The 26,368-nt window shown below is 39.8% G+C and overlaps 1 protein-coding gene across 3 annotated transcripts in view; it reads right to left on the reverse strand.

The window, feature by feature from the left end:
* PARD3B (par-3 family cell polarity regulator beta) overlaps nt 1–26,368 on the reverse strand; it is a 391,325-nt gene that overhangs the window by 90,601 nt on the left and 274,356 nt on the right. For all 3 annotated transcript variants that reach the window (XM_058028158.1, XM_058028157.1, XM_058028156.1), the window contains one exon: nt 6,481–6,591. In XM_058028158.1, coding sequence (XP_057884141.1) covers nt 6,481–6,591 — 111 coding nt within the window. The remainder of the gene's footprint in view (nt 1–6,480; nt 6,592–26,368) is intronic.

Consider the following 26,368-nt stretch of genomic DNA (forward strand, 5'->3'; position numbering starts at 1 on the left):
CTGGCTCTAAATGTTGCAACAAAACCTGTGGAAGTAGGTGAGACCCATTCACCTCGGCTACTCAGAACCAAACATCCATCTCCCAGTGTTCCATGGTAGGTTTTTATTACATGTTCTGGTATGCAGAGCAGCAGCAGATCTAAAATGAGAATCATTCAGAATCAATGGGTTGGGATTAATCTGTCCTCCTGTCCAGTGCAAGTGCTGCCACAGTAATAAACAGAAATCTGATAACTTCATACTGTCAGCACAAAATGAAACTATGACCTTGACCTGTGCAACAGCATCCAGTAATTTTTTCATAACTTCAACATAGCATACTATATGGCTATGATCTAATAAGAATCTAAAAGTAATTAACTGGAATTTTTGAAAACTGAAGCCTTAATCAAATATGTATTCTTATCAGGGTTGCAAGCCAGCAATAAATTGGGACATTTAAAAAACTGGGATCCAATCCAATCTGTGATCTGATCAGGGTTCAATGGTTATAATAAATTGGGAGTATTAAAACTGGGATCACATCCAACACTTTATTTTGTCTAAACCACAGGACCTAGCTGTGCTGTAAAGTCAGGAATACTCAATGAACAGATATACCATGTTGGATTAACCCTTAATAAATAATGATGCACAAGCTCAGGTGTCCCAAAAACATGTGGTTTAGCACAGAGCTTAATGGTGAGAATAGCAATTATGAACATTTTATCAGAGATCAATATGGACTTTAAACAGCCATAATAATGCTTTTAGACTTGGCAGGTGGAATGCACAGGAACAAAAGCTACATGGGGTCGCCAACAATGTGCATGTGTATGAACGTGCTCTAAGATGCACTATGCATTTAAAAAAAATCTTACTTTGACTTTTGCAACAGTCTGAATTTCAACTTTTGATTCAAAGCAATTTGGCTTTTCTACCATACTGCCATATATCCATCTATTTTCATTTTCGTTTCCAGTAATGTACAAACTGTTTGTAATTAAATATAATAAAACAAATGCTGACAGAAAGAGAATGAAGTTTCACTCCCAAGTACTCTCTCCTCTCTAAGTGGACTCTAAATGTTTTTATTTCTGTAAGAGGTATCCCTTCGTGCAGGGATCTTGCAGCTGCAAAATTAAACTGTTGTTTGCCAAATACCAAAACCATATGTATTGATTTTTTAACTATGGGAAGAGGCAACAAGCATCAGGGCTGATAAGACAAGAGAAATGCTCTTCAGTTGCTGGAAGGTTTCTGAAAAGTAAAGGAAAGTGATCTTTAACATAAAAACTGAAACCATTTAGTTTTACCCCTATCTGAGATACAGTATAACTTAAGCATTCAGTTCATACACTGAGAAAGCAGGGGCCAAATACTCCTTCTGCTTCTCTAACACTCGACTCAAACCTCAATACTACTAAAAAATTTTCCTCAATTAACTCCAATGTGGACTACAAAACCAAGACTGTTTTAACAAAACTACTCCAACAAAAATATGCAGAGGATTATTTTTCACATGGAGTGCCTCCTCATTAACTAACTCTCATGCTACTTTAAAAAATCCTCCAATTTTCAACAAGGTGCTTCATTTTGTAAATTTTATTCTAATGTCAAGTAAGCGTTCAATTCTGTTGGAAGAGAAATTTAGGTCTCAGTAGGAAAATCACAGTAAAATAATACTAAAGAAACAGGAAAAAATATTTTTCTTTCAATTGATAGTCACTTTATTTGCATTTAAAAGGCAAACAAATTATGATGTGTAAAACTCATGCATGTAATATATTTATCCAGTTCATTTTACAATGACTTTCAAATGTTAGAAAATGAAAAGAACCCTAAATGAGTGGGAAAGAAATGGAGGAAGGGATGAAATCTTTTTTGAGGGAAGGAAAAGACAAGGCCTCTTCCAGTATTTAATAATGTAGCAAACGTCCTATCGTTAAAATGATAAATTCTGAGTAATTTACACTGAACACACTAAAAATACAGATTTGAGTCAGCTTGATCAAAATAACCCGCAGATATAGCATTTGTTTCTTCCTTTTATGGGCAGATTCTCGACCTTTGGAGCACATGCTTTATTACAGCCAAACTCTTTGAAGCATGAACAAAACAATGAGTTTATTTAAAATAAGGCCTCAGTCCAATGAAGCATGTGACTTGTGTCAGGAAGGACAAACCATCACCTCAAAGAACTGTACCCCCAGTTAAGTCAATACTCCTGAACTATCATGAGGCTCCTGTCTTTTCCCCACTCAAAATTCCCTGACATTGCATCACCTTGGCATAATGAAAACTAAAGGAGGTAGGGGGAGAAGAAAATAATTTAAAGGAGGTGCTGAATTCATATTCAATTTGACACAGATAAGGCTATTACTAAAGAAGGAATGCCTAACATCCAAAGTTCCTGTTCACTACTTGAAGCTTGCAGAAGTAGTAGTTGTATAATAAAGTATTGGCTTTGAAAAGAAAGGAAGCCTGGGGCTGAGATCTGGAATCAATTCTTAGCTTGACAGGGACTTTTCAGGAACCTGGACAAGCAGTTGCACTGCCTGCATGTCACATTCCCACCCAGAGGACACTTTTTTTCCTGTCAGATTTTCTCTCTTCCACCTCAACTGTAAGTGCTTGGAGTCAGGCCCAAGCTTCCCTAACAGCAATGAACACAATGAGACCTTCATCTTGCTGGGGATTGCTAGGGAATACAAGCAGTAAAAAAAAAAATAAAAAAGATATAAGCATTTAAGTGCAGGATGTGGGGCTGCTTCAGAGAACTGCAGCTACATGGCAGCACTGAGAGTTGTTCTGAAAATTGAGACCGGGACAATGTGCAATAGAAATTACTAGGCTAGCAAAATAGTAAATTTATTTTCACTTTCTGAGGTTCAAATCTGAAACTTAGCAGCCCATAAAAAGAGTTGCCAGGCAAATTTATGCTGAGGACCAAAGTGCAAGCAAATCCTCTCCTTTTGGGAATCATCTGCATTACAGAGTGAGCACTGAATACTCTGTCTGCATACGCCCACTAGCTCTAACACATTCTGGATGTGCCAGACTCGTTGCACATGCACTGTTCAATTCCTTCTCTGTGCAAGCAGGAAATCCAACCTGTTCCAGGCATGATGGGCTTACACTCATGCAGCACACCTACACAAGAACTGATGTCTCCCATCAGAACCAGTCACTGAGCTTGTACTGCACAGCGCTGTGCACTGAACACATCTGACAGTTTTGCATGTCTAAAGCTTGTCAAAATTTCTGGAAGAAGGCTGTAGTCTGTACAGCAAGCCTATCCCTGGGATTTTGTGAAATATTGTTATGCCTATCCCATACCAATCAAAAAACTGCAAAACTATGAGACACAGCCTAGTCCTGTAAACTGAAAATGCACTTCCTACCAAAAAATATTTCTCAGCTGAGATCTTGGAACAGTATTCTGTTTTTTGGAGAGCTGCCAAGCATATATTGCATGCAAAACCAATACCCAAAACCAAGCGAGTTCCCCAGCTGCTAAGATGCTGAAAAGCACTTGATCATTAATCCTGTCACACCCAGCCCAAAAAGCAACTACTCTAACCTCTTCCACTAGTGTCCAAAATGGACAACATGGCCTCTGAAAAAAAAAATAACAGTCAGATGACAAATCATAGTATCTTTTAGTGTGGTAGGCAGTCAGCATTTAAGAAAACTGTTTAAACAAAGAATCTGACTTTAGGATTGTAATAATTGAATTGAGGATCTGAACAAGAATTAGTTATATAGCTAATCTTGGAAAAGTAAAATTAGATGTGCATTTTGTTATTCTAGAAAGGCTAAATGTTAGAAAAGCAATTTTAGCTTGTTCAAGATAACAAATATAGGATTTGATCACAGGTATCAGGGGACAAAACTTGCTGAATTTCTCTAGTATTTTCTACTATTACATCCCCCATAATTTTAACATACGCTCATCTCAACCAACAAGAACATATCTGAAAATATGAATGTGCTCTACTAAGCTTCAGTTTTATAAATATGAGACCAAATATGCAGGATTGCAGCTAGTGAAGTCATAGAAGCAGATGATCTATGGTGTGAATGTGCCACAAAGGTTTTCTTTGCCAATATGTGCATTAAAATCTTGGACTTGAATTACATTATAGAATTACTAAATCTTGGGACGAAGCTATAAAACTTGTCTTTACTGTCTTATTGAGCATCATCATTAGGTGAACAGTCAACAACTAAGCAAAAGGACTGATCTACATTCAAGTCAGGTAATGCTTCCTTAGTGATTTTAATCAATTTCCCAAACAGTTTTTACCCATATTGGAGAAGTAGCTTCTTTATATAATTTTTCTCTAACTAAAATAGAGCCTCTTCTATTTTATGACCAGCTCAAGAAAGGTTCAATAGTAAGCCTGTAGGCAGTCTAATGTGGACAAACACACAGCCATGCTCTTACTTCATTTAGAAAGTTGAAGCAAATTGGTTGTTTTTATGGCACATGTTGCATACCTTTGAGGATAACATAGGGCAAATTTCTTCGCTATTTTTCTGGGCTTTTAAAAATTTTTAAATTTGAATCCCTCAGAGATATAAGATATACTACCTGATACAAAAGTGTGATATTCCTATTCTTGTGCCTTACAGAAGAAGAATCAAATAAGTGAGTTAAAAATATCATCTTGGTTCATCCACTTCTCAATACACCTGCTGTTCTCCATTTCAGTCACAAACTCTTCCAGGTCAAAACTGAAATTATTACTAGAGAAACCAGGATGATGAAGACATTGAGCTGCCAGTTTCTAATGCAGCCGTACCAAGTTACTGTCAATCAGTGACTGTAATTAAAAAAAAGCACACAACTCTAAAGAAATATTAAGAACAATTATCTTGTGTCCAATTGGAATGTTAGACCTCTAGACAGAAGGGTTCATTCCTTCCAGCCTGCCAACATTTTAGTAAATGACACTGGCCCTTTAACAGATGGGATACATGCTTCTTAGCTTGCCAGGATCCTAATAAAAGACACTGGCTTCTTTAAAATGAAGGACACATACCTCTCAAATTGCCAGTATCCAAATTGGGAGTCAGCAGTTTAATATAAAGGCACTCATCAATCTGGCAAAAATCAAGGACACGGCACAGAAATTTTAAAACAAATGGTACAAAGTTTCTCCTGACACAACTTAGATGAACGAAATACTTAAGCACTGGCTAAGCATATCCAGTAGCAGTGCTGTAGTAACTAGATACCTTGCTAGCTTTTAAAGTAGTAAAAATTAGCAGCAGACTTCAAGGGTTTGGACTGACTTTCTTCCCCAATCAAATCCATTAGTTACCACTTATAGGGCTGACCATGCACTGCATGACTCAAATGAAAGCAGGGTGTCTTTTCCCTGGGCACTAAGCAGTACCACAAAGGCTGACCCATGTGGAAACACTGCACAAAAGGAACCATGTCTGCTTCCATTCTCTCCCAGGAGCAGGACATTTCAGTAAAGGAGAGAGACCTCTGACAAGTTTTCTGCTTGCACTGACAAAATGTATTACTACAACTTGCAAAGTTTTACAACATCTGCAGATACTTCTTGAGAGCCAGAAACTATGGGCTCTTCAACTTTTCTGACAGCAGCCATCAGAGGGAAACAAAGACCTTTTTCAGCATATGAGGTACTTCTGGATGTGTTGGAGAAAGGGAAAGAGGAGATTTCTGAACCTTGCTGACACTGACAAACTGTTTCCGGTTCCTGAAGAGTAGACATGGGGAAAAGCAGAAAACTGTAAAATCTCTTAATCTGGAAAGATAAGGAATTCAATACGACAAGGCATAGAAAAGTGTATTTTATGAACAGGACAGACTCAGAAATACAACAACACCTAACAGGCACTCACCCAGATTCTTGCCTTGCCCCTCTTGCCTGCCACCCCACTGCTGGCAGACTCCTGCCTCTGCAGACTGATTTGAACCATCTGAACCTGCTTTCTTCCAGGTGTTTCCTCAGCATATTCAACATTTGTTGCATATGTAGTTCTGCAACACGAGGCTTATCAACAAACGCTGTGCAGAAAAGAACACACCAAAGTACAAAAACTACTATCTGATGGCACAGCCAGCTGAAGCCAAAGAGGTCTGAAGTGCTAGAAAACAATGGCAGAAACTGTCAGGAGAGAAGGGAGGAGGTTCTTGCTGTAGAGAAGCTAAAGAGAAAATTACTAAGTCAGCTGGCCTTGGGAATGGGCAGAGGTGAAACAGGATTTGAAGGAACTGATTTTCACCAGCTAAAGCAGAAGCTGGGATTTGAATGCAACAGTGAAGTTCACAGAAACTGCAGAACAACAAGCTCCTGTCACACAGCAGCTCTGTCTCGGCCAGGAGCAGCCCAATGCTCTGGTTTGCCTGGACCTGACTGCAGTGGGCATTGTCTGGGACAGGCTGGCTGTTCCTTCAGGAAACCCCTTGCTCTGAGGTTTCTCACCTGATGAACAAAGATGCTCCTGCCATTTACTCACCTTTCACGCTCATCTTTCATTTTCTCCAGCTCCTCCTCTTTAAGCATGCCTTGCTTTGGAGTCCCCTTCTGATCTGCCTTGCCACTTTTATCTTCTTTCTTCTTTCCAAATCTGTTAAAGATATCAAAGAAGGAGTCATGAGGAAATAATTACAGAAGAAAAAACAGTACTTATCTATCATAAACCACAGAAATTTTAGGCAATCAAAACACTGAGTTTTTATCTTAGTGACTCATAAATTTCCCACATTGGAAGATATGGTATCAGTATTACCTGGGCCATATGCAAGAGGAAGGACTGGTTACAAATTGATTTGGACTCTGTACTTTTGGAAGCTATTGCTTGAAACTTAGTTGAAAAGCCCTGTCAAACCTGAAGTGCAGGGCATTGCAGAGCTGAAATATTACATGGCACATTTTAAAGTGGCTGAAGGCTCCTCTTGCCACATGACAGCTCTCTGAAAGTCATCTGCAGTGGCTGTGGTGTCAGCACCCAGACTGGGCCACCATTTTGCTCTTACCAGTAACTACTGTCTCTCATTCATGATGCCCCAATTTTAGCATTTGTTCTTTGTTTAAATAAGGATGCAATCAGAAAGAATAAAATCTTGCTTTGTTCTAAGAGTATAAATCTAGACAGTTCATAAGAGCTCTTTTTTAAACTTCTGGGGTTTTCTTTCTGCCTACTAATATATCATCATGTAATATTTATGCTGTGAAAGTCCTCCAGAGGCCCCAGTGGGTTTGGGGCTTGCACTGTTGTTTTATACACTGTACAAATATGCATAACAAGTCTGCTTTACCCAGCCTACAAAAGGTGGCTGAACTGGGGAGCTGCATTTAATTTCTGGTGGAGTTAGACAGAATACTGGGGTCAACTATGCTCATGAATTATGGACCAAATAAAAAGTTTAAAAACCTCCCCTTCTCTGCACAAATTTAAAATTCTCAGTTTCACAAGTAAATGATCCATCTGTATCTTCCACTGCAAATTAATGTGTCCTTATATGCATGACAACAATGTAAAGAAAACTAATTACTTCTTGATTAAATATACAATATTTATAAATATCACAAACTAATTACTCTGACTCAAAATCTCAAACTCTTCTGTGAAAGTCTGCAGCATTGCCCCCGTGATCTTTCTTATACCCTTTTTATTTTTCATGTCAGCCCAAACTGCCTCAGGTGGAACAGCTGAACTACTGTGACTATACTTAAGCTGTAAATCATTGACTTTATGCTTCTCCACAGGCAAAAGCAGAAATTTTGCAAACAGTCAGGCTCATAAGATAATGATCCAAATTTTTTGTGAATTTAATTAATAATTCTGAGCTTGTAGTCAAATGAAGGGACTGGGAACTCTGCAGCAAGTTTTCCAGACAATAAGAACTTGGTTAGAAAGGGAATGATGGATGTGAGAGACAGACACATAGCATGTGGTACTAATCAAAAGGGCAAATACTACAGGTAGTAACATGAGATGCTTTATAGTGCCTCTGTCATGGACTGTGCTGGGGAGCAGAGAGCCTCCATGATTTTCTCTTTTTTCCTATGTGCTGCTGTAGAGATAGATGGTGTCTTGCATTCTTTGAGGGATCCTTTGCTCAAAACACACACCTTGTCTACAAACAATCTTCAGATCTTTTTTCATGGTCCCTACTCATTTCAGCACTTCTAGAAATACAGAATATACTTTCCATGCTTTTCCTGAGTGTAGAGCAGCAGACTGATTTCACTGCTTCTTTCTGAGTTCCAGCAGTTCCAAGAGATTGGAATCACACACCCCATGAGAAGGTGGTGGTGGCAGTGAAGGCAACAGTCAGGAAACACAAGAGAGACAGAGGTTGTACATAGAGTGAGGAGAAACAAAGTAAGGTGGGTGCACAGGTATGAAATTACCCAGGTGAAAAAGAAAAGCCAAATGAAACTCTGCATATATTACTCTCTACAGAGATGCTGGGCAGCCAAACAAGAAATCACCTGGGTATGAGCACCAGCAGGCTGCTCCTGAAACACCCCTGCTTTCTGACACTTGCTCATGCTGGGAAGATCTCATTGCAGTTCTCTCAGGAGGCCATATCAACACTTGCATCTTGGTCATAATCCAGCTCTGGTACTTTGTTTATATTCAGGCTGCCTGCTTTTCTCTCACAGTTTCAATTATAGGTTTGTGGAGTTTCATATTCGACTGTAGCATGTATTGATTTTGAAAACATTATTCTTGGGCATTTTGTATTGCTGCAGGGAGTTGAAGTTGGATATGCTGCATACTCAAGAGAAATGTAAAAAACCCAAGTCTTTAACACATGTCCCTTCAAGTCTAGATATTATTTCTTGCTTACTGGAGAAATACATTTGAAATAAAATAAAGTGACAAATTTGATTGCAAGAACTGCCAACATGACAAACCTTACAAAAACAGTGCTGTTTGTTGGTAGAATTGCTCCTGCCATAAATTTGGCAAGTTTCAGTGTAATTATAAACTGGGAATAATGAGTTGGTCTTGATGAAAACAACTTTTGTTGTTGTGCTGCATTGAAGGCAGTGTGGCCAGCAGGCTGAGGGAGGTGATTTTGCCCTTACACCCCACTCTCATGGGACCCCATCCTGAGTGCTGCATCCAGCTCTGGGGGCCTCCAATGTACAAAAGAATGTAGAGCTGCTGGAGTGAGTCCAGAGGAAGCAACAAAGATGGTCAGAGGGCTGAAGCACCTCTCCTATCAAGAAAGGCTGAGAAAGCTGGGGTTGTTCAGCCTGGAGAACAGAAAGTTCAATAAGGAGAGATCTTATTGCACCTTCCAGTACCTAAAGGGGGCTACAGAAGAGATGGACAGGGACTTTTCCCAAGGACAAGGAGCGATAGGACACAGGGGAATGGCTTTAAAGTGAAAAGGGGTAGGTTTAAATTAGATATTAGGAAGAAATTGCTCACTGAGCATGGTGAGGCACTGGAACAGGTTGTCCAGGGAAACTGGAGTTGCTGGAGGTGTTCAAGGACAGGTTGGATGGGGCTTTGAGTAACCTGGGACAGTGGAAAGTGTCCCTGCCCATGGCAAGGTGGAACTGGTGATCTTTCAGGTCACTTCCACCCAAACCATGATAGGATTCTGTGACTATTTCTTTGCAATTTTTTGCTTCAGATAGATTTGTTTGGGCTTAAAATTTTGACTTGTTACACTAAGTATGCAGCATGTAGCTTAAGGCTAGGGAAATATTCAGATGTAGCTTTTTTTTTTGGCCTGTTCTGCCCATTGCTAAACATCCATTCTCTTATTATTACTATTTTTCATTCCGTTCTCTTATTATGTTTTTCAGCTCAACAAAAATCTTCCACAAATATTAGAAAATAAATCCACCACAAAATTTAACAGCATTAAGAAAAGAAATATACACAGACAGCATTAAACCACAAAGAACCCAGTATTATGTCTGCCTGAATTTATACACCCTGTCCTAAAAGTTATGGTCTGCTCACTGAAGTGTTCTAATTGCCATAGGCTTCTGATGATAAAATTAACTTCCAGCCATTGTAATTTTGCATGGGTTTGTGAGGTTTAATAGTCTCTGCTGCTTATTGGAACAACAAAAAAAAAAAAGAGGTAGTAAGAGTACTTGCTGCATGATCAGATTAGGTTTGATCATATTATCAGTATGAGGGCCTCCACTGACTTCAACAAGAACAGGATAAAATCTATTGTCAAATTATACTATGGAATTAATCAAGTCCATATTAAAATTCTATAGAAACTGAATGGCTTTAGGATTTGAAAATGCCAATTCTCCAGGCAATGAATAATTGGACTGTGGTAAAATCTGCCTTCCATATTAATACTATTGTCAGCAGAACAAAAACATTACTGAAAAATTGTATGGTACACAAATTTTTAAAATGTCTGTTTTGCTATACTGTGCACAGTGAAATTTGCTTCAACTTAATATCGGATAGATTCATTACTCTGAAAAGCTTTTATAACAAATGGAGAAATATAACTAGAAGAGCTGAAAACAAATGGATCAGCTCTATTTTCTCATTCTATAGCCATCTATAATCAATTAAAGTCAAATGAAGCCACTGGTCATTGCAATGACAGTAAGGAAATAAATCCATGCCTTCCCAGGTTGAGTGAATGCCCCAGTTCTTTGATTAGTCACTGTAAATGCCTGGGAAGCACAGTTAAAGATGTTACAGCCCTGTTTACCTTAGTATACTTTTCAGTTGGGAAAGTTAATATTCCAACTACTCAGAGCAGAGCTCTCCTGTAAATAAAAACATAAAGGGTTTTTCTTTATGTGAACAGATATTTGAGCGCTTCGTGCTTTTGGGAAAAGCCCATATACAGCTGCTGAAAATATGCTGTGCAAGAGTGAGGCATTATCCTATTTCTATTAATTTCAAAGGGTGCCCTGCAAACAACTGAAATCATTCCCCTCCGAAACATTAAGGAAATAAAGTCTCTAAATACCAAAGGTATGTTGTCTTGCAGTATTTATTGCCATTCTATTTGCTGTAGCATTAAAGCATATGTATGCTTCTTTCCAAGGATTCTAAGAGATAAAAATGAAAACAAACCTACTACAGAACCTGCTCTGTTATTACTTGGGATAAATGTCTTGCATGCAAGACCTAAAGCTGTGGTCATAGCAACACTTTGTTTCCGTGTGGAGCCAGATCTCAAATGTGTTGATATTTGCTTCAAGGATTAAAAAGCAGGCAGGTCTATAGACCCAGACTTCTAAGCAGCAGAAACATCTGGTGGGTGGAACCTTGAAAGCTGCTTGCTGACTAAATTCAGCAATTTGGATTTCTTAGCTAATGCAGTTGCCCAAGATCAGGAGGTTCCACCACAGCTAACAAGGTACATAATGGAAGTACAAACATCTGTGGGAAAATAATTCAGAAGAGCCTACGACACAGTCAAGCAAGGCACAAATCCTAACACTGTCAGAAAATCTTGACATCTCCAGAAATTATTTGTAAAAAACCAGAGTGATTTGTAAAGTACATATAACAAAAGCTCTGACTCTAAGTCATTTCACAGCAAAATGGGGAAAAATGCTGAGATTATTAAAGCAGGTCCCTTATGAAACGCTAGAAATAACTCTTAAAATTAAATTTAAATGTGAGTAAGAATGAATAAGTGAGAAAGAAAGATAAAGATACTAATAAGGTATGATTTTCAGGTCCACACAGGGACTATAAAAAGCTTATTAACTGCCACTACTGCGGTGTGTTTTAAGTTATTTTATCACTCAGCTTTTACAGTAGAAGAAATACTCTAGAAGCAGCGCTGTGCTTTGATTAATTGCTTTCATACATACACTTTTACAGAGTATTAAACATTGCTGTAAAGATCCTTAGTGAATCAGACTTGATGGTGATTACAGGCCAGGCTCATTTCACATTTATGTTAATAGCAGCATTAATGAAATACATCTTTCACATTTTTAGCGGCTCTCTAAATACCTAAAAGGTTTGTTACTAAATGTTTATTTACTGGGCAGAAATGTGCCATTGAGCATTACACCATTGGGATCAGGAGCTTTGCAACAGCTAAAAAAACTACAGAAAGGAAAGAACCTGTTTTGGTAAAACATGGAAAAAGGGCAGCTGAGTGCTGGGGGGCTGTGGACAGGAGGGGTTAAGCATCTCCTTGCCTGGTCCTCTGCCAGCCCCTTGCTGCCACAGAGTGGATCCTATTCCCTCTGTGGAGGATTTAGCCCCAGCAACATGGAGATGCCCCTCCCAGTGTCCAACACACATTACAGCAGAACCTCCTCATAACAAAGCCTTGCCCAGGAACAGGTTTGGACCCAACCTCCCTGCTTTAGCAGGGTGAAAGGGAGGTGACAATAAGATGATGAACACAGGAGAGGGTTATTTCAGTCCCTGATGCTCCCTGCTCTGGGGTGGGGAGTGCCTCCAATTCCGGGACAGTGCTCCGTACAACACCAATACTGTTGGGTAAATTGGAAAGGGAATTGGAAAATAAAGAGGAAAAAAATGACTTCTAGTTTGATTTGGTGAGGCTTGCTTGCAGGAAAGACTTTTGCAGTTGGGCTGCTGCCTCCCTGTTCTCCCACTACTAGGGCTCACTCCCGGGGCAGCAACAAGGGGAGGCCAGCGAAAGCAGAAGCTTTCCATGGCAAACAACAGGGCAGCTTAGGCAACCAAAACCAGCTCCCCTGCAAAGGGAAAAAAGGACCTAACCTCTGATTTATTACATCAGTGGAAGCATGGAACAAATTGTCCAGGTGTGCTATTCTACAATTATTATTTGTGTTTCACAAATGCAGCTGAACTTCCTGAATGTGAGAATCCTCATATTTAGCGATCTTCAGATTATTTTCAGAGATATCCACATTATGCTAATGCTGTGATCAGAATTATTATGATCAGCAGGAAGAGAGAAGTTATGCAGAAGTTGCAAATATAAAAAAATCCACCTTATTATGCTCCTGTACATCAAAATTAAGCAAACAAGTGCCATTTTTGTATTTTTTAATTTATTTTTTATTTACTGTATCAGACTGCTGGAGCTAGACTAAAATGACTGAACTTCCAGAGCCAGTCTAATGGGAGTAAAGCTTATCTTTTAAGAACTCTGATTAAACACAACCTCCCCCCACCCGTTTATTTCTTTGATGCCCAAATTAGCATCTTTTCTGCAGCATGCTGAATTAATTAGTACAGTGACAAAGAATTAGTCCAGATAAGATCAAAGCTGAAACCATATTTATCTGGAATTTGAAATTAAGAGCAGAGAGTATTAACCCTCAGCACTTCAAGGAGCTTTCCACATGGCACACTTAGTAAGACTTCTGTGAGTTCATTCAAAATAAATCAACAGTGCAATTTTTTTCCCCACTGAAGTTTTGCTAAAAGGAAAATAAATTTGCCATAAATTCTGCTACAATGCAAAACTGCCTTTAATGCAGACCCTGTACATGCTACTCATTATGTAACTTGTAGGCATCAGTAGAACAAAGCAAACAAAGCTGAGAAAAGATACTTAATCACATTTGTATTAATGCATGGATCATCACATTGTTCACAGACTTAAGGGCTACTGAAAGAATTCCCAGCACGGAATCTGAAAAGCTGCCTGCTGTAACACCTCACAGGTAAATAATCTATAATCTTCAGTGGAGAGGGTCACACAGAGAAATGAAATGTCAAACAGAAGCCCTAAATTACACACTGAAGTTTAAAGTTTACTTTTAGAGTATCAACCATGTGGACAGCAATAAAGGAAAATCTTCATTTCTGGTATCACTGCCTGAATGTTATCTGTTTCAGTACCAGATAAGACTGGATGCTGTTTCCCATGTGACATGCAGGAGGCTGATCTTTTGCCTAGAAATTGCAAAATGGAAGCAATTTAAATAGCACCCCCAAAATCTTCTCACCCATCTTTCCAAAGCCTTTGAGCCCCCCATAACCTTATTTTTTAAACACAGAACTTGGTCATAAAAAGACAGAGGTGAGTTACTGTAACTCACTCTGATAATTAGGTACTAGGAAATTCTTACCAGCAGAGCACTCTTGCTCATCTGTACCATATGCAAAATCTTACTTGTGCAGTATAAAAAATGAACCAAAGACAAAACCCAAGGGAATGTGATGGCACCCTAAGACTTGGGCCACCTGAGCTCAAGTGTAAACAAAGTCCATCTACTGAACCAATGGAATAGAATAACTCTCATCAACTACTGTGTTAACCTAGACAACAGAAGGCAGCTGTGAAGAGTCATCCTTCATACTTCAAGGAGCTTATTTTTAGAAAACATGCTGAGGTAGTCTGAGTCCTGGAGGTAGCATTTATGAAAGGGGGTCACTTCCATTATCTGACCAGGAAAAATGGTAATGTTCAATGCCAGCTATACACCTGTTTCCATCAAATGATGTTTTAATCATCCAGTGACCACATTGCTAGTCTTTTTGGTCATGGGACCAAAAATTCAGCATCCTATGTTACATATATCACAAAAGAAAAGTCTGCAGTAAACAAGGACAGCTGTGATTTACAGCTTGATCAGAAGGAGGAAAAAAAAAAATCAATTTATGGTCTGTCCAATGCAACAAGCACTGCCCATTTGTCCACCAGACTGTGGAACTACCCTGTACCAAAGTAAGAAATTATTCCCATATATTCTTATTTGTCCCTGCTTGCATAGAGCAGCAGTTATTTCCCCCTTCTGGTTTCCCTTTACAAGCATGCAATTTCTTCTGAAGCAAATACTAATTCTGCTCCAAACTGTGCAGAGAACATTGCTGCACCTTCCCTGTAAGGGCTCTGTTAATGGCAACCTGCCAGGGGAACAAGACAATCCCATCCACGTCTTGGGCATGGGAACTCCACATTCAAGACAAAAGGAAAAAAACAGCCCTTGACTTTGCTTTCCTAATCTCCATTTCATAGTCTCAGGAAAGGGAAAGGGAAAAGAAGCAGGCAGGCTTGCTATTAAATTTTCTGGATATTTGTTATCCTTTTCCATGCAGCAAAATATATATGCAGTTTCTGACTGAGCTATTCCTCTAAGGGGCAGTCATGAAGGCAAAGTAGGAGACGCAGAGTGGCTGTGCAGTCTGCTGAAGCTGCCAGCAGCCCCTCCAGAACCACTTGCTGACTTTGTGGTCTTCAAAATCCTGCAGTCAAGTGAGAGCCAGCACACCTCTGCCCCAGCAACACCTGCAGCCCTCTGCAGGTAGCTGAGAACCACTTAAAGGTGGGACAGGGAAAAGATCAATTGAAGGGAGCTAAAGGGTAGCTCTCTGGGTGCCAAACTTGACAAAAACAGGCCACTGAATTTTATCTTTTGTTCCAGGTTTTCTTCTCTGCTGGGTATCTCTTTTGCTTATTACCAGCCACATGACCCCAGACTTCACTAAAGTATCAGCTACATGCGTATGTATATGTATTATGCATGTTTTTCAGAGAAGGACTTTTCATTTTTCTCATGTCATAACTCTCACGGTATTCAGTGCTTTTCTTAGCATTTTAGCTGCTCATGCACTTCATGAGAATCTCCAGTTGCACTACAAAACTTTTTGCTCAGCCCTCTTGGCTATGGAAAAACAACATAGAACTGTGACATTAACAGAACTGCAGATACAAAACTCATGAGGCAAATTAAATACACGACATTTGCAAAACGAAACTGAAAACCTGCTACGTTTGCACTCAGAGCCATGATATTTTGAGGTGTCAGACTTGCTAATCATCTCACCACTGCAGGGCTCACCTTCTCACAGGCCTTCCTCCCCTTACATGGCACAGCGGGGATTTGTTGGGGCTTATCTGACTTTCATGAAGCAAACCTGCACACTGCAGGTTCCAAAAAGATCTCCAAGGAAAAAATCCTTGGAAATAGCAGGAATACAGAAGACTCCCCTCCCTGTTACAATCGAGACAACATGCCAGTCTTCATGAAGGCTCCATTCTGTGGAATCTAGTGACTTTAATTAGTAGTTAATGTTGAGCATATATCATTATATCCATTCCAGTACGAAGAAATCGAGTCACAAAGGGTAAAAATTATGTGCTCAGTTTAAAAGGTCCTATTCTCTTCTGATCAGCTCAGAGTTATGATTCCATTACCACTGCATATCCACCTGCCTCACTTTCTAGCCCATTTGCTATGATGCTTTTCCCCTTGACTACATCCCCATCTCCTTTAAGTTCTTTCCTCATCCGTTTCCTTCTCCCCAACACACTTGCTCTCCTCCTCTTTGCTCCACACTCCTTTCATATGCTCTACTGCTGCACTGCTACAGAAACAGCTCTTTCTGGGGATTTCTGCTGGAGACTGCCCAAAAGGAATGAAGGAATGTCTTGGGGACCAGCACTCTTGCTTCCGAGACACTGAGCAGCAATCTGCAGTGAGGACATGCAGAGACCTCTCCAGGGGCTGAGAGATCTCTCCAGAGAGATCTCTACCACTCTTTCTCAGCAAGATGCATTAGCCTTATTTGAACTCAGGCCCAGAGTACTTGATAAACGCTGAACTAAGAGAATTCACCGTAAAGAGATGCTTTTGAAGGGAGATATAAGAGGGAGAGAATGGCTCTTGAATAGGCAAGGGAGGTTGTAAAGGCAAAAAAACCCCTACTTGTTTTTAGGTTTCGTAATGGACTTCTAAAGATAAAGCAACACAAATTCCACCTCTGTGCCTTAACTATATCTGGCATTTTTACAAAGCAGTAACATTCAAAACAATGCCAAAGTAAGAGAGGAGTTATGTATATGCTGTATTTTGAAAGATGTGTTTTGGCATAACAAATAATAGATGTTTTTGCATTTTTAAACTGTCAAAATCAGTTCTTCTGATAAATAATACCTTCCCTCCCTGGCCTTGGCTATTGTACATTACTAATTAGACATAGTAGTTTGTGGTTAATATCCTTCCCCACAGATTTATTATTAGCTTGTATATTCTTTTCAGTAGAATTGTGCTATTGGTGAGGTCTGCTGGAGGCCAACTGCTTGAAGCCACTGGGAGGAGAAATCTGTTTGCCTGTCAAAACAGTGGCTATCAATTAGAACTGTAAATGTGATTCCTTTAAGTGTCTTGGATGGTAGCAGAGACTTTCAGTGATGGATTAGGGGGCTGAATCACTTTCATATTGTACTGAAGGAAGCTTTGAAGCAAACAGATATCTGCATGAAACAAATTCACCTTTTTTCTTTTTTTTTTTGAGCAAGTCTGGAAGAACCTGTCTGACCTGCCAAAATTCCCCTCTGCTATTTTCCCAGAAATTCCCAGAAACACAGCACTTAATGTGGCATACTGACAAAAGTGATACTAGATTATTCTGTGGTTTTCTTAGGAAAACTTGGCTTAGGATAGCTACAGCAATAGAAGAGAAAACCAATGAAGCTGCTGAAAGACACGATCCATAACAAAGAAGCAGTGAGACAATGCAATCCCACCGTTCAGTGATTGGGGATGCAGTTCGGGCACACGGATTGCAATTTCCCCTCTGACACAAGCACCCAGCTCTCATTAGCATCACTAAGAGTTGTGTGGACATACTGATGGGAATATGTTCCCCTGTATTTTGCAGGAAATTAACACCACTCGGGGACTGAAGGAGGCACTGAAGGAGTCACTCAGACTTACCCTCTGCCAGTTAATTAAGCAAAAACCTGTGCCACAACTCTCAAGAGGAAGCTCTTCCCTATTCTCAGTACAGCAAACCTGACACAAAGCAAAACGTCAAGAGCAGGACCTAGGAAATGGGGATGTTCAGGGAAGGTGAACTTCAGCCTGCATTTGCCAAGCTCTTCTGCCACCAGGTGCTGGTGAATTTTGAAAACAGTTATTAGGAATCAAATTGATTAGTTATGGCTGAATTTAAGCTTTAAGAAAATATTTTCAGCTCTCATACATTTTGGCTTTTGGTTACTGGTTATTTTCAGCAAGAGTAATCCTACATAGCACATATAAAAACCAGGCAGCCAGACTAACCCTCCAGGACTCCACTGCTATTTTCACGCCAAGAGAGAGTGACTAACCAACACAGGAAAAAGCAAAAGACTCAAACATACTCACAAAATGTGGCTCTAGCAGCTGAAGGACAATGGTTCAGGATGGGGAAGGTTTCATTTGGCATCATCAGGCTGATTAGCTAAACTGAACCTACTAAAATCCTTTCCTTGATACCACTTTATAAATAAAAAAAAAAAAAATAAAATCAGAACTAAGTGACTAAAAGTTTAGTCAATTCTATGAACTACACAGCTCTGTCACATCTGTTTGCAATAGTATTGGTCATGAACTGTGAGCCAGAATATTTCTTTGGAAGGTTTCAATAAAAACCTACCTAGCACTCACTCCTGTTTCTTGACTCTTAGTAGAAGTAATTCTGGTGCAATCAGATAAAGAAGTACATTTTTCTGGACAAAGTCAGAGAAAATTGCCAGAAGAGTGTTTAAAACAATGAAGTACCTTTGCTGGCTACTAAAATCATGTACCTTGAAATTGCATGAACACCATCAACAGCCCAGATTCCAAAAACTTTTTCCTTCTTGCATATTTCTTGTCTTTCACATTGACTCCCAAACACAAATGTTCATAAAGTATTTTAAAAATGGTTATTTGTTATTGCTGTTTATATTGCCAGACAGGTAATTTTTGTGTGACAATGCAGAGAAAAATCTCTGCTTTCTTGTTCAGATACAGGAAGGCTTTGTTCACCTAACAAAGGCTTTGACTTCTTTTCTCACAGCTTCACAGCTCCATGTGAATAAGGTTACATTGACTCATTCAAGTATCTCCAATACCAAACCACTGGTGCTAATTCTACCAAGAGTCCAAAATGAGAACAGAGACCTTAAAAATTCTGCATGTTACCGTCTTAGCTCCAAGAAGTTACTCTAAAAAACATTTTCATTATGAGGGTGGTTAAAAAAAAGCTAAATTTAAAGCCCATAGTGGCATAGAAGGCTGAACAACACAGATGAAGTCTGTCTATCTCTCTCTTTCTCTAAAACTTCTGCCACGGGAGCTGCCAGTACCACTGCATGAATAAAATCTCAATGGTGTTGATAAAAAACTATTCCAGGCTGTGTAGTCATTCAGTGAACCTGAGTCTCTTTTGTTTCCAAACTGTGCTTGATACAATCACAGTTTCTCCTGAATGTATCAGACATTAGCTGTTGTCCATCAAACAATTCACAGGGAAAAATTCTGGCTTACAAGTTACCCATGAATTACTGAATACAATCAGCATTCAGTACCATGAACATTCTGCTTATTCATCATGAACTGCAACTGATCACATGCACTGTTTCTATTTCTTAACTTGATAAATCGTTGTTTAAAAGCTACCTTCACAAACACAGGGGAGGAGAAGCCACTCTGCACTTCCTGAAAAACATGTTTTGGCAACAGGCCCAAAAATTTACTGCATTAAAAACCCCCACAACCATATGAACACAAATTGCACCACACGAGCGATCACAATTGATGAATTACATTTAGCTGAAAGTATTTAATCTGTAAAACAAACTAGAGACCTGACTGTCTAACAACTTAAGCATCTGCATTTCCATTTCTTTGCTGCATGCTTGGTCTCCTATGATAGGAAACAGTGAAAAGAGTGCCTAATTTATCAACTATATATACCACTCATCATTTGATCTCTCTATACCACTATTTATTTTGATTTATTAGTTACAACATTTAAAACAATTTTTTGTCATGATAATTGAGTTGTCTTTGTAGTCTTATTGTTGTCTATCTAGACAACTGCATTAAAGATGTAGAGAATTTCAGACAAAGTTGCATTATCGATTTAGAGTGCCATGATGATGTTATTTTGTTGTGTTCTTATAACTAAAAAGCCCAGTTGTCTGGCTTCAGTTTTTCTTCCCATGTGGGGAAAATGAAATCCTTTTACCCCTCTCCCAGCAGTCATACATCTTCCTGCCACCTCCTGTCTCACTTATACCACTGTCTCTTTTCCAGCCGCTGCTGGAATGACAAGTATCATTACAAATACAGTCCAGTGATTCTGGGCGGGGGGAAAGAAAAAAGCAACAGGATACAGGAATGTAAAGCAGAAATCATGGTCAAATTCAAGATCCTGAATTTTCAATAACTGGAAAAAAAATAGCTGTACATGTGGAAAAAAACATTCCCCTCAAGTCCACTCACAATAGTTGGAATTAACAACTAGATCTTTTGTACTGTTAGGTATACTTCCTCTAGCAATTAGCTGGCATATTCTCTAAATAAGCAGAGCTGTAAAAACCAGCTAATGTCCTAGTGCTTCTATTGGAAATCTTTAACAAAAATCACTAGTATTTAACAGATTGGTTGAAAACTGGTTTCAAATAGGGTACTTTATTGTTTCACAGAGGACAGTAAGAATTTCATCTTTAGGTACCTAATGTGGCTAGTGGTGTTTGGATCAAATGAAAAAGGAAAAGTAAAGAAATGAAAGTGCCCAAAGGTTCTTATCTTGCTCAAGACATATCCAGAAGGTGAAATGGAGAGCCTAAAAAGCAAAAAGCTGTGCACTAAATATCTTGACCTGTGAGTTGATTTTATGTTTGTTACCAGCATTTTCTAAAAATATATTTAGTTGACAGCACATTCCAATTTGACTTACTAGCACAAATAGTCAAAGCCAGATATGAACAGGGACATGAACAGCACCCCACCTGGGCATTCCTTCTTTTTCTAGTAGCTGCTCCCTGAATTTGAGCATGGCCTAGGAGACAAGCTCAAGACACACTTTCCATGTCATTGTGATTCCAATCACAGCCTATCCTAAGGAATGTTCATTTTTCTGAAGCAAGGCCAAAAGAGAAAGGTCTATTTCATTCCAGTTCATCTTTTTATATCTCCCAGTAGATGCGGAGTTTACCATTTCACAGAACAGCAACACAGAACCAAACTCAAAAACTGACAGTTGAAATTTGCTTACGTGGCTGGATCCTCACAGCTCTGCCTTTTCTGCTGGTTCTACCTCATCCAGAACTGGTTACCCTCATCCAGAACAAATTAAATGCAAAAACTGCATGACCTTTCCATTCTGTTAACAAACCAAAGTTTAATCCATATAAATTAAGTTATTGTACCAATTTCCACAACTCTTTAAAGCTCACAAAAGTCTGCAAAGCTAGAAAAACTGATGTTTTCAATTGGTTTTTGCCAGTGGTGTGAAACACATCCCTTTCATCCCTTCTTAATTTTGTTTACATAGCATGATTTCCAAGGGCCCAAAGTGTGGCCTCCCCAAAGCTGCAGAACCTGTCAATTCTATCCTCATACTGTTCCACGTGTTTTTGCACCAAAGCAGGAATGATTTATTTCCCTCTGCAGTGTCTTACAAAAGTGATTAAGGACAGATGAGTGCTTCTGAACTGAAATGCATAGGATCCTATGCAAACAGATTCTTTTTGTATTTGAGAAGAAGCCTCATCAGCAAAAAGCCCAAAACTCAATGACAGATGAAACTTCTTTATCTGGCTGGATCCTCACAGTTCTGCCTTTCCTATGGTTTCTGCCTGTTACCCTCATCTAGAACAAATTGCAAAAAAAAGAAAACAGTTTTGTTGTGCACAAGGTCAGTCAGCAAGTCTCCTGATCACCAGGAGAATGGGATATCCCACAGGCTTCAGACAGCGACAAAGCCTAGAACTCCAGTCAGAATGCCGCAGCAAGGGCTGCCAAGGAAGCAGTAGGATGCAAGGAGTCTGTCCCATAGTTTTTCTTCCGGACAAAGGCTGGAGTCCTTGAGGTAATGCTAAGGTTGAGGTAACAACCTATATTAGCTACTCTGAGATTAACCAATTTTCAGCTCTGCTGTCTGCATTCTGATCCACCATTATCCACACCCCTCACCTCACCTCAGTATTGACAGAAGTCAGTCAGTATTGGAACAAGTGAAACTGAAATCAGAATACACAGAATTGTTGTAAAATCTAATAAATCTGACATTTAACTGTAGAGCAGACCTTGTTTTGTTCAATGAGAAAATCAGGCATACCAAAGTTGAAAAAAAAGTGAATATTGTAAATTTATTCAGAACATTTTTTGATCCAATCTACTTTTACTTCAAGAGCTCCTCAGAACTTCTCATCTGAACTCTTTAAAAAAATCCCCACTCATTCAAGACTGTATCTTGTACAACATGACACTGAAAAAAGATGTTGCAAGACTGCTATCCAATTTTCTTTTTCAACACCCTTCTTCTAGGCAGAATGTGTTCATAGCAAAAATGTCATCTCTCCACTTATATTCAATGCCAGAAATGTACCTATACAAATCGAGAAGATCATAATGCTCTGTTTGAGAGTGCCTGTAGAGCAGGCAGACTTGATTATATTCCCTAATCTAGCCTAGCTAGTATTTTTTCCTGTTAGCAACTCATTGATGGTGTAGATTGCTCAAGAGCTGCAGAGAATCAGTTGCAGTGGGATAGAGGGGACATCTCTCCCAAGGCTGTCCTATGAACACATTCCTCCCAGTTACCTCAGACATCACTGTGCTCTCTCACTGCTAGAGTTGCAAAAAAACCCCATCCAAATCTTTCCCATCCCAATAGTCCCAGTATCTTCTCCTTTACACCTTGGATCTGCAACCAGTAACCGTTACAAGTTCTAATTATGATTATCCTCTTATCGAAGCTTGCATTAGTACTTGACCTTCCCTTCAAAGAATTCAAACCACCACCTGCCCAACACATCTCAGCCATTCTGCACAGCTCCAACCATGGCCCAGCACTGCAGAAATCAGGGCTGGCACAGCAGCCCCTGCTGATGTGCAGGAGAGGAGAGGAGAGCAGGGCTGCAGCCAAGCTCACGGTGGGCTGTGGCCGCTGACCGGCACCATCGGCTCCAACCAGCGGCAGGGCACACACACAGGCACCTCCCACAGCCAGCTCTGCACACACAGCCAGCTGCAAACCTTCTCATCTCCCTTCTGAATTAAAAACAAACCAACCAGCTGAAAGCAGGCTCTGGGGAGAATACATCTGGAAAGTTGTCACTCCCAAGTGTCAGAAAGCAGCAAAACATCTATTTTTCAAAACATCATTATTATCTCTTAGGTAGTCAGTCCTGCCCAATAGACTGGGGAAGGATGGTAGACTGACTTGGAAATTTAAGGAGTCACTTCTAATTAAGAGACAATCAGTGATCACTTAAATGATGATCTCTCCTGATCCTCATAAATGCCAGGGTCAGGAGGTATGGGAAGTGAGCCATGGTTTCCTCACGGCTGGGAGCTGCCCTCTGGCTGGAGGTGCAGCAGGAAGCATCTCCATGACCAGGGCAACAGGGTCCTTGTGTAGACATGATGTAAATAAATGTGTGCCCAGTTAGCTATACATGTATTTAAATATGCACATAATCATATCCATATATAAACACACCACAGTTTGCAGCACATACTTAATTAAATATGTACCTACTTAAAGAATAGAAATCTAAGTGGGAGTCTAACTTCCTTCTTTCTCTCATCACTGTGGGCCCAGACCAATTCCTGATGAAGCAAATAAAAATTTATAAGTAGTCTTCACTGTACATTAGGCCTCAGAAGTCTCCTGTTGTTCTCTCCTGTATAAATACTATGAAAATTCTTTAACAGCTTAATATTTCCTGTGGCCACATATTACAGTGATCAGCTCAGACAAGGGAATATCAGGACACAGAGGCCTTGTGAGCAGAGAGGCCTGGGAGCTTCAGGCTAGTGAGAGAGGAGAGATTTCTGCCTGTGATCCTTTCAGCACATACTTTTTCATCAGATAAATATAAATAAGTAGTACAGCAGTTGTTTAGTGAGCAGCTTAGGGACATATTGCTCCCAGTGTCCTAATTTTCCTGACACAATTGGTAAATTTAGACATCTAATTAACAGTCTGCGCCATTTATCAGGTTACTTGTTGCTGATTTTTTTTAAGGCCGTCAATTAAGCCTTCCATACCTCTGACATATTCTTCATTTCCAGACTGAGTCCTAGGCCTCTCAGAATGATTATGAATGCTTCTAACACATCCCTATTCTGTTTATGTGGGCTTTACACAGTCCCAGGGAGATGAACCAGGGTCATCTCTACAACTAGTTTCAAAGTAATACTGTGACACCTGCATGTGTGGGATGGAGCAGCCCAAGAAGGAGAAAAAAAGGAAAGAATTTACAGCTCATCTCTAAAAAGTCAGCTGGGGTACAAGTTCATTCAGTAAGAGCCATTATAAAACATCTGCATATTTGTTGACATTTTCATAATTACATTTGCAACTCTCACATTTTAGGCCTTGCTGCTCTACATTTAAAAATGCACATTTTTACCTTTGCTTATTTACCCTCTTTTGTCTCAGTAGCTCTTGCCTCTAGCACATAAGCTTTTCCACAGTGCAATATTTAATCCAAGTGGTGACATTATTGGAACAGGAGGAGAAAAGTAAGAGAATTCAAACAAAAAGGAATATCTATTACAGATTCACTGCCACACACACACAGAAATGGCTTGGAATGCTATGACAGATACATGTTTTGTTGGCAAAGTAGAGTCTTTGACCTGATCAATGCTGCAGACCTGCCTTAACGTGAATCCTCTTTACAAGCAGTGTGGTTATTGTAATTTCTTTACCAAAGAGTAACTAACACCCATGTAGCACATAAAGCATATCTCTCGCTCTCTCCACACAGGTAAAGTAAAATGGGTCTTTAATTTTATGCTTAGCTAAGAAAATACAGCTAAATGTGCATAGGTATCAAGCCTCTATAATGATATTCCAGTCTGAGAAAGGTAGATACAGCATGAAAAAAAAAAAGGCCTGAGAGAAAATGAAGCTCTCTTCACCCCAGATATTTTGCTCCTGGACCATCCTGATAATTGTCAGAAAACCACTACCAGAAGCAGGCACAGGAAGAAAACCTCTGCAGAAGAAGTATCTATTTGTACCTGCTCAAATGAGATGTGTTGCTTTACTCTGTCAGTAGTAACAATCAATTAAGACCTCAAGGTAAATTACCTTCTGGATCCTGTGCTGACCACATGAACCCTGTTCACAGAAATACAGGACACTAGAATTCAAAAATGACTGCACTGAATGTTTAGTAGGAAAAGACAGTCCATACCATTATGCAATGCCAAAGAAAGCTCTGCTGCACCTTTCTTTTTTGCACATGCATTAAATGTTCAATTTTTAGGGTGAAGTTGCTGTTTGCTCTGGCGGGTTCTATGAAGCCCCCCACAGACCCCTGCAAAACTGGAAGAAGAAAAAAAATCTGACAAAGATTTGTAAGACATTTAACACCTTGTAATGAAAAAGCCTGTCTGACACCAATCTAACATCAAATATAAAAAGGCCTCCAACTGTGTTTCTTAGCAGATCACCTGACCTCCTGGAAGGAAGTCTGACCTTACAGCCTGCAGCTCCAGGGCAGACCAGCCCTTCTGCTCCCCGGCATCCCAGTCCCTTGGAAGGAGCCTTCCAGAGCATCCCCCGAGTAGCCTGCTGGGATGCTGCTGCCCAAGGAGATGGGAGGAAACCCAATCAGCCTCTCTCCCCCCCCTCGCCTGCTAGCGGCATTGCTGCTGCCCTGTGGCAGCTGCACCCTGCCGGAAGAAGCCAGGGCTTCCAGGGGCCTTAACTCTACAACTCAGCACTTCTGAGCACTCCAGCTCTCTAGAAAACTGTAAAACTGTCTCAGTGTCAAGGCTGGGTACTCAGGGCAACCAAACTGAGCTTTCAAAATCATCACTAATGCTTTTCATTGCCTTCCTCATCCCTCCTAGAAATAACTCTGGCTGGGTTCAAATTTCTGTATCGTGCTTGGAAATTAGGACTCTTGAACATAATTCAGTAATAATAAACTGGACAGCATATGAGTTTTAAGGCTTTAAGGTCTTCAATTCGTTTGGTAGCTCCTTCATGCTTTGGACAGATTTCTACAGGAAAAACTAACCCAAGTTTGCTGGAATTGTGTCACACACATGCTGGGAATACAGTCTGGCCTGATACAAAGAAATCTGTAGTATTTCCTATCAAAATATTCACATTGGAGATCATCACAGAACTCCAGAAGTTCAGGTCACAGAGAATTTATTTTTCTGAAAGGGATCAAACATTAGGACTAAAATAGAAAAAGCATCTTACAAATTTAAGCACAAGGTTGTGACCAGTGGCTAGTGAAAATCTACACAATGTCTGTGAAGAAAACAATTATTCCTGGTTGCCAAGGTGAAAGGTAGCACCTTTGATTGAAGAGTAACAACTAACCTGGGCTAGCAGAAACCTTGATTGAAACCATTCTGTTTTACTCACTCTCTGTGGCTGATCATGCCTAGGGAGACTTCCTTCATTATATAAAGCGTGTAGGAGATAAATGGAACAAAAATCTCTAGGATAGTTAGGTCAGACAACATAC

This window comes from Melospiza georgiana, chromosome 7 (genome assembly GCF_028018845.1).
Source record: "Melospiza georgiana isolate bMelGeo1 chromosome 7, bMelGeo1.pri, whole genome shotgun sequence".
Taxonomy (NCBI): domain Eukaryota; kingdom Metazoa; phylum Chordata; class Aves; order Passeriformes; family Passerellidae; genus Melospiza; species Melospiza georgiana.